Source organism: Hevea brasiliensis, chromosome 6, assembly GCF_030052815.1.
Source record: "Hevea brasiliensis isolate MT/VB/25A 57/8 chromosome 6, ASM3005281v1, whole genome shotgun sequence".
NCBI classification, from domain to species: Eukaryota; Viridiplantae; Streptophyta; class Magnoliopsida; order Malpighiales; family Euphorbiaceae; genus Hevea; species Hevea brasiliensis.
Genome location: NC_079498.1, coordinates 6,792,098 through 6,804,371, shown reverse-complemented (window position 1 = coordinate 6,804,371; position 12,274 = coordinate 6,792,098). Strand labels below are relative to the sequence as shown.

The 12,274-nt window shown below is 29.3% G+C and overlaps 1 protein-coding gene across 2 annotated transcripts; it reads left to right on the top strand.

Annotated features, from left to right (window-relative positions):
- The first annotated feature begins 305 nt into the window (after positions 1-305).
- Positions 306-6,355, top strand: LOC110649235 (uncharacterized). 2 transcript variants are annotated; one of them, XM_021803721.2, is made up of 7 exons: positions 306-682; positions 1,778-1,849; positions 1,954-2,021; positions 5,351-5,480; positions 5,566-5,649; positions 5,736-5,822; positions 6,035-6,355. In XM_021803721.2, the coding sequence occupies exons 1-7, from the start codon at positions 434-436 to the stop codon at positions 6,038-6,040; spliced, it is 696 nt and encodes a 231-aa protein (XP_021659413.2). In that variant the 5' UTR covers positions 306-433; the 3' UTR covers positions 6,041-6,355. The 2 variants fall into 2 exon arrangements, with proteins under 2 accessions (XP_021659413.2, XP_021659412.2); XM_021803720.2 differs by having other exon boundaries at positions 5,730-5,822.
- Positions 6,356-12,274: the final 5,919 nt, after the last annotated feature.

Sequence of the window (12,274 nt, the reverse complement as noted above, 5' to 3'; positions counted from 1 at the left end):
TCAATGATAGTACAAAGAAATATAAACTGTCAAAAATAAAATAAAAAAATTCGAATTTCATTTAATTCATCATTTTATTTTATTCGTTTACTTTCCAGTCAAAATTACAGTACAAAACTTCTGACAGTATCTAAGTCCGTAACTTGGATATCACTGTGTGTCTGTTTCAGACAACATTGTAATTAAAGTCTGACAACAAGGGCAATTTGGTCTATGAGAAAAATGACAGGTCCATTTCGTAAATTCCGCCACACAAAGCTCCACCTTTTAAAGCTCCACTAGCTCCACTTCTCCACTCCGTCCCATCTCTCTCGGTGCCCCCCCCCCCCCCCCCTTCCTTATTCTCCACCTCCACAGTAGAGGGAATAGAGGAAGACAAGAGAGAGAAGCTATAAATACACTCACGAGAGATAGAGAGGGAGAGAGAGAAGAGATGGTGGATGATTTCATGGTGTGTGTGGACAGAATAATTGCCTCTGCTTGCTTCGAGTCAGTTAATGGAGAACGAGACAGAAACATTGAAGAAACTGTCAAGAATGAGACTGTTATGCCTGTAAAAAGCAACGGAGAAGGGTGTTCCTCTTTAAAGAAGATGAAAGAGACTGTGGAATGTAGGATATGCCAGGAGGATGATGAGGTCGACTCAATGGAGGCTCCTTGTGCTTGCAATGGCAGCCTCAAGGTCTTCACTTTTCTGCGTTTTCATTTACTTTTCCTTCTTCTTTTGGCGCTCAGTTTGTGGGTATCTAGAATTTGTTCTAATTTTTATGTGTTTGAATTGATCCCACTTTTCTTCTTTTTCTTTCTTTTTTCTCTATTTTTTTCTTCTTCAAAAAATACTCTTGTTTTTTTGTGCTGTTTTGGATGTAAGTTTTTGAGTTTTGGTTGATTCTTTTGGTGTATTCTTTAGTATCACATTTGACTCTTTCTTCCTCTTGGGATTTTTAATTGAACTTTGGTTCACATGGCCAAGTCCATCAGAGGCTTTTTGTCACTTTGTGTCTGTTGTGACGTGTTAGCAGCTATCGCCTGTCGAGATTCTAACTTTTCTGGGTTTTATACATATACGTTTTTAAGTTTGAAGTTAAAGTTTGTTCACATGTTGAGTAGGTTTGCCTTCAACATGTTTGTTTTGGATGTTTCAGGGATGAGCTATTTTAAAGCAAAAGATTAAAGTATTAAACTACTACTAGTGCTATCATTGCCACTGCTATATTATTATTTAGGTGCTGGTGGGTGTGTGCATTTATTGACATTCTTGGTGTGCCTTTTTTGAATATTTGACTCTTCTGCGTTTCTTACATGTGGATGTGTTAGTTTGATTTTTCCAGCTTCTGCTTGGTTGGCAAGAAAAACAAGGAAAATAAAAATTTTGCTCTGAATTGGCTCAGTGTATAAAATGTTAGAAACAAATATAAAAAATGGGGTTCAACTAGGTTATGCAATTGCTTTTTTTTTTTTGGTCTTACTAAATTTTAAACCGAAATTAAATGTTAAATTATTAAGATGCTAATAATTATATCTCATTCCTAGCATTTTCTGCGCTTCCAAATCAATATGTTTGCAGGGAGACTTTCTTCCTCTTCCTCATAGAGGAATTGGCTAATTTGGTAGTGAATATGTGAATTTCTCTTGTTTAAATATCCTAGCTTGAAATGAGCCACCCATTGTGATCAAGGCCAGAAATTCACTCTCTTGATTTTCATCACTGGACTATTACTGTCAAGTTGTGACCTGTAAATTTTGTGCTGATGTTTTCTTATTGCTTGTAACGTAGTTTGCTCATAGGAAGTGCATTCAGAGATGGTGCAACAAAAAAGGCAATATCACCTGTGAAATCTGCAACCATGTAAGGATTCGTCAAGCTCTTCATTTCTTAGTACATGTAATTTGTGTCCACCAATAATAAGTAGGAAAATGTTCATTTTAATGTCTGTGATTTCTGTTTGGCAGGTCTTCTCACCAAATTATTCTTTTCCACCTGCCCGCAGCAATCCTGATGTTATGTCAATTGATATCAGGTAATTGTTGGATTTGCTAATACCTAAATGAAATTATCTAATAGATACAATCTTTCCTTTTATTTTTCTTAAAGCACATCATGCTCCTTACCTCAAAAAAAGAAGAAAAATAAAAAATTTCTTTCTGCTTTCCTTGAAAATATTGCTGGTAAAGCTTAAATAATTTCTTAGCATCCTTTGTTGAATAAGATTTACTTGCCAAGTTCTTGAAAATCCCATGCCTTTGGCAACAGATGGGGATTTCACCAACTCACTTGAATGTGTTCTTGCAAGGTAAAATGGGGTAGTATGGTGTTGAACTTAGTTTATTGAATGAGCTAGTTGGATGGCTGTAAAGTTAAAGTTTAGATTAGGCATCTGGCATGGACCCAGTATGGCATATACGTGCACATTATCCAAGAACAAAAAAAAAATGCAGCTATTGAAGAAATTTTCATTTCTTATCTTTTTCAATGATCTGCTGATTTAGCTTCTCGGACTTTTGCATACAAGTGACACAGCTGTTCAGCCATATTGCCAAACTCTCTCTGGGGGTTTTCATGGTTTGGTATTTCTTTTCAAATCAAACCAAACCATTTATGCATAAATTGAATCAAATTTTAATTTGGTTTGATTTCTAATATGTTTTCATGCTAATTTTGGACTTAACTAAATTAAACATCAAATATCACAAACCGTAATATGATAAGCCAACAAAATAATAAAACTGCTACAAGAAATAAACTAAGTTCTAAAAAAATACTAGAATGGGAAGTTGCAAGTCTAGGGTGTTCTTTATATTATAGGTAATTTAACTCTATTGAAGGTAAAATGTGATTTGACAAATGAACACAACACTATTGCGCGTATATATGTGTAAATTGTAATTCATTTTACGGTTTGGTTCAGTCTTCTAAAGATTAGAAACCAAATTGAATTTGTAAATCAATTTTTTTCCCTAGATCAAAAAAAAAAAAAAAAAAAAACATTTTGAAGGTTAAATCAATCCAAACTACCTAAATCAATTTGATTTGGTTTGAATTGATGGTCTAGATTGAATAGCACACCTAATCCCACTTGCCTATATTTATAAGAGTAAATTACCAATATAAATATCCTAAATTTTCAGACTTCTCTGTTTTGGCTATTTCTGATTTTATTAGTTTTGGTTTTCTAATGTGATATTGGTAACAATTGTTAGAGGCAATATACTAGAGTCCAAGGATATATGTCTTTGCTGCGTGGTGCCCTTGGTACTAAGTGAGCAACCATGTTGACTAGGGCCTTGATTGACTAGTGGGCCTCCAGTTTGACAAACTTTATTTTTTAAAAAGAAAAAATAGAGTTAATCCTTCTATTAGGGGTATTGGAAATAAAGATAAGCTTAATCAAAATAATTTAAGAAACATTCCATCAGTAAAAAAATCTAAGTTAGCATGTCATGTTGGTGCAAATTTGGTCTTCTCACAATTGTTACTCAACTCAACTTAACTAAACCTTTATCCCAAAAATTTGAGGTCGGCTATATGTATTCTCTTTTTCCGCTCTAAACGATTTTGAGTTAAATCCTCGGAAATGTGTAATGCTTTTAGGTTGTGTTGTATTACTCTTCTCTAAGTCAGTTTAGGTCTACCCCTTCTTTTCTTTCTATCCTCTAACCTAATGTGCTCTATTTGTCTAACTGGAGCCTCCGTATGTCTACACTTCACATGACCAAACCGACTCAATCTTCCCTCTCCCAACTTATCCTTAATTGGCACCACTCCTACATTTTCTCTAATACTCTCATTACGGACTTTATCTAGTCTAGTATGGCTACTCATCCACCTTAACGTTCTCATCTCCACAACTCTTATCTTAGACACATATGACTCCTTCAGTGCCCAACACTCACTACCATATAACATGGCCAGTCGTATGGCTGTACGATAAAATTTTCCTTTCAACTTATTGTGATCACATAAAACTCACGTGACACATCTTCACTTCAACTATCCGACTTTAATTCTATGACTAACATCCGCCTCACATCACTCATCTAATTGAAGGACTGAGCCGAGATATTTAAAGTGATTACTTTGAGACAGTACCACTCCATCTAAACTAACTCATTCCCTATCACCAATTCGGCCTTAACTAAATTGAACTTGCAATGCATATATTCTGTCTTCGTTCTACTTAACTTAAAGCTCTTTAACTCTAGAGTATTTCTCTAAAGCTCTAGCTTTCTCTGAACTTCTTCTCGCGTCTCATCTATCAGAACTATATCATCCGCAAATATCATGCACCAAGAGATACTCTTTTGTATATATTTCGTCAATTCATCTAAAACTAATGTAAAAAGGCAAGGGCTTACAGCTGAACCGTGGTGTAATCCAACTGAGATAGCAAGATATCTTGTGTCCCCTTCCACTGTGTCCACAATAGTAGTTGCTCCATCATACATATCTTTCAACACTTGTATGTACCTAATGGATACCCTCTTTTATTCTAACACTCTTCATAAGGTATTTCTTGGAACAATATCATAAGCCTTCTCCAAATCGATAAAAACCATGTGTAGATCTTTTTTCACATCTCTATATTGCTCTATCAAGTTTTTAATAAGAAAGATCGCTTCCATAGTTGAACGACCGGGCACGAAGCCAAATTGATTGGGAGAGATAGAAGTATCATGACATAGTCGATGTTCCACAACTCTCTCCCACAACTTCATAGTATGGCCCATGAGTTTAATTCCCCTATAATTTGAGCAACTCTGTATGTCTCCCTTATTTTTAAAAATAGTTATCTTCCCACAATTGTTATTAGTATCAAAATACATTGCCAAAATTTATAAGTTTACTGGTATGCACTCAACGTTCAGAGCTAAATGCAATTAATATTTTGTCATTTATAATGGGAAAATAGTTAATTGTGGATTGAGAAGTGCATGCTCACCTGACACAAATCCACCAGCAGCATGAGGTGCTTTTTGCAATTTTTAAGGCCTCTAGATACAAGTAATTTAATTTATGATATTTCATAATTTACACCAATGTGTCAGTAAGCAACAATTGAAGTTCTCTTCTCAACTATGAGCTTCTTGCAATGTTGCGAAAGAACCAGCAGGGAGTGCTTTTGGCTTTTCACTAACACTAAAAAGGATTCAGTTCAGTCCAACTTGTATCAGTTCCAAACGCTATGGCCATAGTTCGTTGACCAAAATGCTTGGACTTATTGTAGATTTCCATTATTGCCTCTCTCTCTCTCTCTCTCTCTCTCTTTCAAGTTTTCTTTGGAGATGTATTGTGTGCATATGATTGAAAGCTGTTTAAATTTTCTGATGTTCTTTCCCATTCTCTAATCAGGCAAGCATGGCGTGAGTCACAGCTTCTAGCTCTAGCAGCTGCTGAGCGTCAGTTACTTCAATCAGAGTATGAGGATTATGCTGTTGCTAATACAAGCAGCATTGCTTGTCTTCGATCGGTCACTCTAATTGTAAGCAGCTATTTTGAAGCATTCTTTTAAAGCATATGATTGCTTTTTATCCTTTGAAGTTAATGTTTGTTGGTGATACATACAGTTGCTGGTAGTTTTGCTTCTATTCCAAGCTCTACTGGTTACAAGAGATATTGGGATGGTGCAGGAATCGTCAACACTCTTCAATGTAACCTCTCTTGCTAATAATATATGTTGCACATGCACATATGCATACAAGTGCACTCATTGGATACTCTTTGACACTAGTTTCAGGTTTCTCTTCTTCGTTTTGCTGGCTTTCTTTTGCCATGCTATGTAATGGCCCGATCATGGTACATTGTACAAAGCCGAAGGCGACAGGTATATATTTGATCAAGCCATTCTGGGAATGATATTTTATTTAATTTATGAGACAACCACAAATTTTTTACCATGTTTCTTGTTATTTTCTATAAATATTATGGAAAGTCCTGTGATGCTCTAACTGCAATTCATCAACTAGAAAGAATATTTGGATAGTTTCATAGAGATTCTATGTCTAACTTGTGCCATGTTTCGTTTTCTTCATTTAGGGATAAGTGTAAAATTGCTGATACCATCCTCATCTGCTCGATGGACCGTGACTATCCTCTTTTTCTGCTTTCTCTTCTTGCTTCGGATGAGCAAGCTCTATTGCCTGTGGCAATTTTCCAAGTTGTATTTAAGTTAAAAGATGCCAAAATTAGTCTGAAAAATTGTTCAAGTATTAGGTTGTTTCTTAAGCCACCTGAGAACTCAAAAGAAAATGTAAATGTGCAAAGAGAACAATGAGTTCTCCTGGTGTTTTTTTTTTATTTGCTCTGTATGCATTCTAGTGCTAAATGCCATCAATATTATCAAGCTTTTGCATAGAATTATGGTGAAGACATTGATATGCCCCTAATCTACTATTGCATTTTACTTCAATTCGATACATTCAACTAAAATTGAGCATTAAAGTGACTAGACATTTTGATATATAAAATAATTTAATCACTTATATAAATTTATATTAATAATGAATTAAATGTAATTTACCCAATAATTTTTTTAAATTTAACGTATGACTAAGTGATAAATGGGCCAATCAAATCCTAGAAGATGAACTTTGCTACCATTTTCATAACTTTGAAAATGACTCTGCCACTCTCTACTTCCCCTACACTAGGAAATTATTAGGGGGTTTAGATAAAAAAGAATCCTATTGGGGGTGTGTGTACTTTTGTTTTATATTGATAATGAATTCAATTTAATTTTATTAAAAAAATTAATTTAAATAATTTTATAAGAAAAAAAATTATGTGTTTAGAGTAATTATAAATAAAATAAATATTTTGTGTTTTTAATATAATATTTTATTAAATAAGTTGAATATTTTTAAAATTATGTTATTTTTAGTTTTAATTAAAACTTTTTTAATTTTAAATATAAAAATTCACTAAATTAATTTTAATTTATTTTAATTTTTTATTTTAAACTTCAAACACACCCAATTTCGGTGTATTGACCCAATTGTCCTTGGGCTTTGCCCAGTTGCCAATTGGACCAACCGCAGCTCAATCCTCCAGAAAGACCGATCAACTTTTCCAGATAATGAAAATTTTAATTAATTTTTAATTTAGTAATATAAAATTTTTTATAATTTTTAATAATTAATTTTTAAATTATTTATATTAACGTAATATTTATTAAATTAAAAAAATTATATTTTATATATTAATTTGACACTTATTAAAAAAAATTTTAATTTTTCACTCTCTACCACAGTTCTAAAGATTGAAATTGCACAAGTTCGACAAATCAATAACTCAAAACCTGTTTATCAAAGACTACAAATTCATAAAAATATATTTTTTAATTTAATAAATAATACATCATTATAAATAATTTAATAGTTAATTAATTAAAATTACATAATAAAAATTTCTTATATTACAAAATAAAATTTAAAAAATATTTTATTATTTTATATCCATAAGTTGAGTTATCATGTATAATTTACGCAAACTATAATTACTCTTAAATTTCATATTGTTGAAAATAAAAACTCATTATGCCATAAGTTGATGGCATAATTACATTTTAAAAACTCCATATGCAAAGATATTTTCCAAGGTATATTAATTTTGTTCTTGAATTGGGTACAACTGAAATTTCACTAGAAGTATTTTTTTTTATTAAAATAAAAGAAAATTTGTTTGATTTATTTTAAATTGGTAATTAATTTTTGATATTTTTAAAAATCTGAGCAATGTATGAACTAACAACTAATTTTAATAAATTTATTTGATTTAATGGTTGGATGGTAAGTGACAAAATGACAATTAATAACGCTGAAATTGAAGGCGAATTAGCTAAGTGTTGTGTAGAAGAGTACATGGATAATCAACTAAACTTATTTTCCCCTCACATTTTCTTTTCCCTCCCAAACATAGCGTAAATTGACAACCATAAATTTCGGTTGATTGATAAGAATTTATGATATAAAGTGTATTGATCCATCACAACAAAGCCACCCATGGATTGATGGAACTTTCATAATAATAATAATAATAATAATAATAATAATAACAACATCAATTTTTTTGTATTTTTTTATATTTTTTTGATTTTATACTCAATTAAACTTTTATTTCAAAAATTTGAAGTCGGTTATATGGATTCACTTTCTCCACTCTAAATAATTTTGGGTTAAATCATCAGAAATGTGTTATGTTTCTAAGTCATGTTGTACTAGTTTCCTTCAAGTCAATTTAAATCTATTACTTTTTTTCTTTCTATTCTCTAACCTAATGTGCTCTACTTGTTTAACTGAAACCTCCGTATGTCTACACTTTACATGACCAAACCACCTTAATATCCATTATCTCAACTTATCCTCAATTAGCATCACTCCTACATTTTCTCTAATACTCTCATTACGGACTTTATCTAGTCTAGTATGGCCACTCATCCAACTTAACATTCTTATTTCTGCAACTGTTATCTTAAACGCAAACGATTCATTCAATGTCCAATACTCACTACCATATAACATAACCGATCGTATAACTGTACTTTTAAAATGAATTATTTACATATATAAACATACTAACTCAGTTAAGTTAAATTGATATCATAATAATCAAAATAATGATAAGGGCTAAATAATGGGTAATCGAGAAATAAGTAATAAATAATTATGATATCTGAATATTCGAAAAATAAAGTTACTCACTTAATTATGTTAGCAATACTCGAATTATTTTTTAAGATAAATATCTTAAGATATTTACTTTAATCAATGTCTCATTTGTAAAGAGACTCAATCAACAAAATAGACTTTTAACTCAATCATATAACTTCAAATTTTAATAGAAGACATTAAATATGTATACTATCTAATTTTTCATTCATTCTATTATTCAAGTTTCATTATTTACTTAGACACCTGAATAATAATCATTTAACCTATCTGGTACCTTTTTTTTTATAGATTTAATTTCTAAAACCAACTTTCATAACTCCCCTGAAGAGAGAACAGCACCATAAATATTATGCCAACACGACTGAAATCTTATTATTATTATTATTATTATTATTATTATTATTATTATTATTATTCAACAAGAATACATACAAAACATTTGAAAATATTATATAAAAAAAATCTGCCGACAAAACTAAAGCGTCAGCATAATCTTGCCGCTAATCTTGTCATGAGAGAGAGAGAGAGAGAGATAGAGAGATGCCAAATTTGTCAAATGTTGTTAAGAAAGATTCCTAACCCATTCAAGTATGTGTTAGACATAGCATGTCTTTCACATAATAATATAATTAATTCATAAATAATAATTTAATTTAAAAATATTTATAATTTAATCTCTATAATATTTTGTAAAAAAATTATAATTATTTTCCTTATTTTTATTAAAAAAAATTAATTACAGAGATATAGCTATAACAATATGATTGAATAAATTTTTTATAACAGTTTAATATCCATAATTTTAATATTTATAATAATTTAATTTATTATATTTGTATTAATTACATCGATTTACATTGATGGACAATAAATTTAATTGAATGGTTTTTCTGTTAATGGAAATATATTTTAGTGACTACTAGTTATATTCAAAATTTGAGTAAATTTATTTCAATAAGCATTTATGAAAAAATATTAAATTACTAGTTATAATAATACACTATTATTCATAAGAAATTATTAATTTTGTTATATATAATTAATATTTATTTAATAGTATAAAAATTAAATTTGATTCAATTTCGATTAAATTTTAAATTCATAACTTTACGTTTCATAATTCAATTACCAAATTTGGTTTGAAAACTTTGATAAATACTTCTAAAAATAGAAAATTTTAATTTTATTTATTATAATATGGAGTTGGTATTATGATTTTATTTTTAAAAATATTTTAAATATTGTTATCTACATATGCATGTTACAATAATAAATCTTTTACTAGAATTGTTGATATCTATAAAAAAAAATAAATAAGTAAAATAGACTTGTGCCCACATACCCTTTTTTTTAATTATTTAAATTTGATCTTGGTCCGGTTCAGATTCAAGATTAAATTATAAACAACTAACTTTAATCCGATAAAAATTATCTGATTAATTTAACCTAATTTCATATCAAATTTAGATTTTTATTAAATTTAATTAAATAAAAATAAAAATAAAAATTAAAATTAAAATTAAAATCGAATAAATTTTGTAATCTAATTCAATTACCTAAATTATTAAATCAAAATCGATTCGAATCACTCAGCGGCTAGATCTCTGTATATCAAGCCTATGGTAAAGAGAAGAGATTGGAATTTGGAAAAAGGTTGGTACCTTATCAGAATGATTAAGAAAATAAATGGGGTAGGTTCTTTTATTGGCAAAAAGCTTGTGCCTTTGATAATGATATTACACCTTCAAGAAGCCTTTTTGAATTATCAAAGGTGTAGATGCTGACTCTCTTTGACATTATTTAACCAACTGCATTTAAAAAAATGACCCCACTCTCTTTAATTAACTTTTCTTTTTTTTTAATAAAAATCATTTAAATTTTTTAAACCCAAAGAAAAATTAAATATTAATTTCAAAGTAAAGTTGGTGATGAAAGAAATTGAAGTGGGTACTCCATTGGCAGATATTGTGATCTCACTCTTTTGGCTATGGTTTTAGCAAATACATTGCAAATTAATGCAATATCAATTTACATATGCTGTTGTTTTAGATATTAGTTAATGTGTTTTGCATAGAATTTTAGGTTCATTTTATTTTTTAAAAAATAATTTTTATATATTTTTATGAAAATATTTTTTGTTGTTTTGTTGTAATGTTAAATCGTAACACGTGTTTATGTTGTTTATGCATAAGTATTTTTATATATTAATAAAATTATTAAATTATAGAAAATGAAAAATAATTTTTTTTAATTATTTTCCTTAAAAATTATTTTTTTTTATTATGAATATTTTTTATCATTGACCCATTTTTTTGTGTGTCCCAAACGCTAAAAGTTACATAAAATTTCTATGAAGCAAATAGAGCCTCTCTCTCTATATATATATATATACACACTAGAATTCCCTAGTCTGATTTAAAATAGTAATTAAAGACATATTACTCATTTGTAAAGTCATTTCGAGTTTCTAATCTCTCAATCTCTTAAAAAATACTAAAATTAAATGATATGAAAACTAATTAATATTACCTCAGTCCACTTTTTTTTTATAAGTTATTTTATTTATAATTATTTGTCACTTTTAAAAAATTAAGGGGCATTAGTTATTTTTTTTATAATTTTATCCTTATTTTTATTAAATATAATCTCTTTTTTAATTAAATAAAATAAAAAGTAATTTAATAAAAAATATTTTATTATAATTAAATGGTTAATTACTTTCTTAACTACGTGAAAATTATAAATAACAAATAGAAATGAACAGAGAAGTTAGTATACCTATTTAAAAAAATAATTATTACTTCACTAATAATTAAATTGACAGCAATAGAATCAGAGCCCATATAAAGTTAGCTACAAGCATGACTCATTTTAGAATCTTTAGGATCCTTTGTTTTAACAAATATGCATGGAAATTTCCCAAAAAAAGTAGTGCATAACCCTCCAAAATTCAAGCATTATTCTAATCGAAAACAAAAAAATTCAGGATTATTAACATTGATAAGATTTAATGAAAATTAAAGTAATTAAGATGAGAATAATGAACATAAGAAAGTTAAAATACGACTTTATTCAATTTAATTTATTTTATAATAAAAATGCAACTGAATCAGACCCATATATCCACAATTTGTTAAAATGTAAAATCTTAAATTTCGTAGTAATTATAAATTTGAAATTCAATAACTTAAAAAACAAGAGAGAAAAACATGTGTAAATGTCAATTAGAAAAATGAGTTTCATTATCAGTGAATCTTTAATGGTTGCAAAATTCAAGATTTGGGGTCTTAATCATTAGACTTAGGATTCTTCCATGTTTTAAGCCATGATTTACGTTGGCTTCATTCATCCAAGACCAAGAGTCTTGGTCTTTACCACCTGGCCTTGCCTTCTCACAGCTCCAACATGGCTAACTACCTATTTTTCACAGATCAGACTAATCATCACTTGAGCCTCTATAATAGCTTAAAAATCACGGGAGCCAAATAATGAGTTGTAAGACCCTGAGTCAAACGATACACTTATAGTCATTAGGATCGAATCTGAGATTTCTTCCAAACTTATCTTATCATTAACTACTAGACCAATGAATCATTGATGACTACCT

What these genes read in the sequence shown, in the direction of transcription:
- LOC110649235 (XM_021803720.2), top strand. Translation starts at nt 434, where the DNA reads ATGGTGGATGATTTCATGGTGTGTGTGGACAGAATAATTGCCTCTGCT. An exon ending in CCTGTGAAATCTGCAACCAT is followed by an intron (nt 1,850 to 1,953) that starts GTAAGGATTCGT and finishes TCTGTTTGGCAG; the next exon opens with GTCTTCTCACCAAATTATTC. An exon ending in GTTATGTCAATTGATATCAG is followed by an intron (nt 2,022 to 5,350) that starts GTAATTGTTGGA and finishes TTCTCTAATCAG; the next exon opens with GCAAGCATGGCGTGAGTCAC.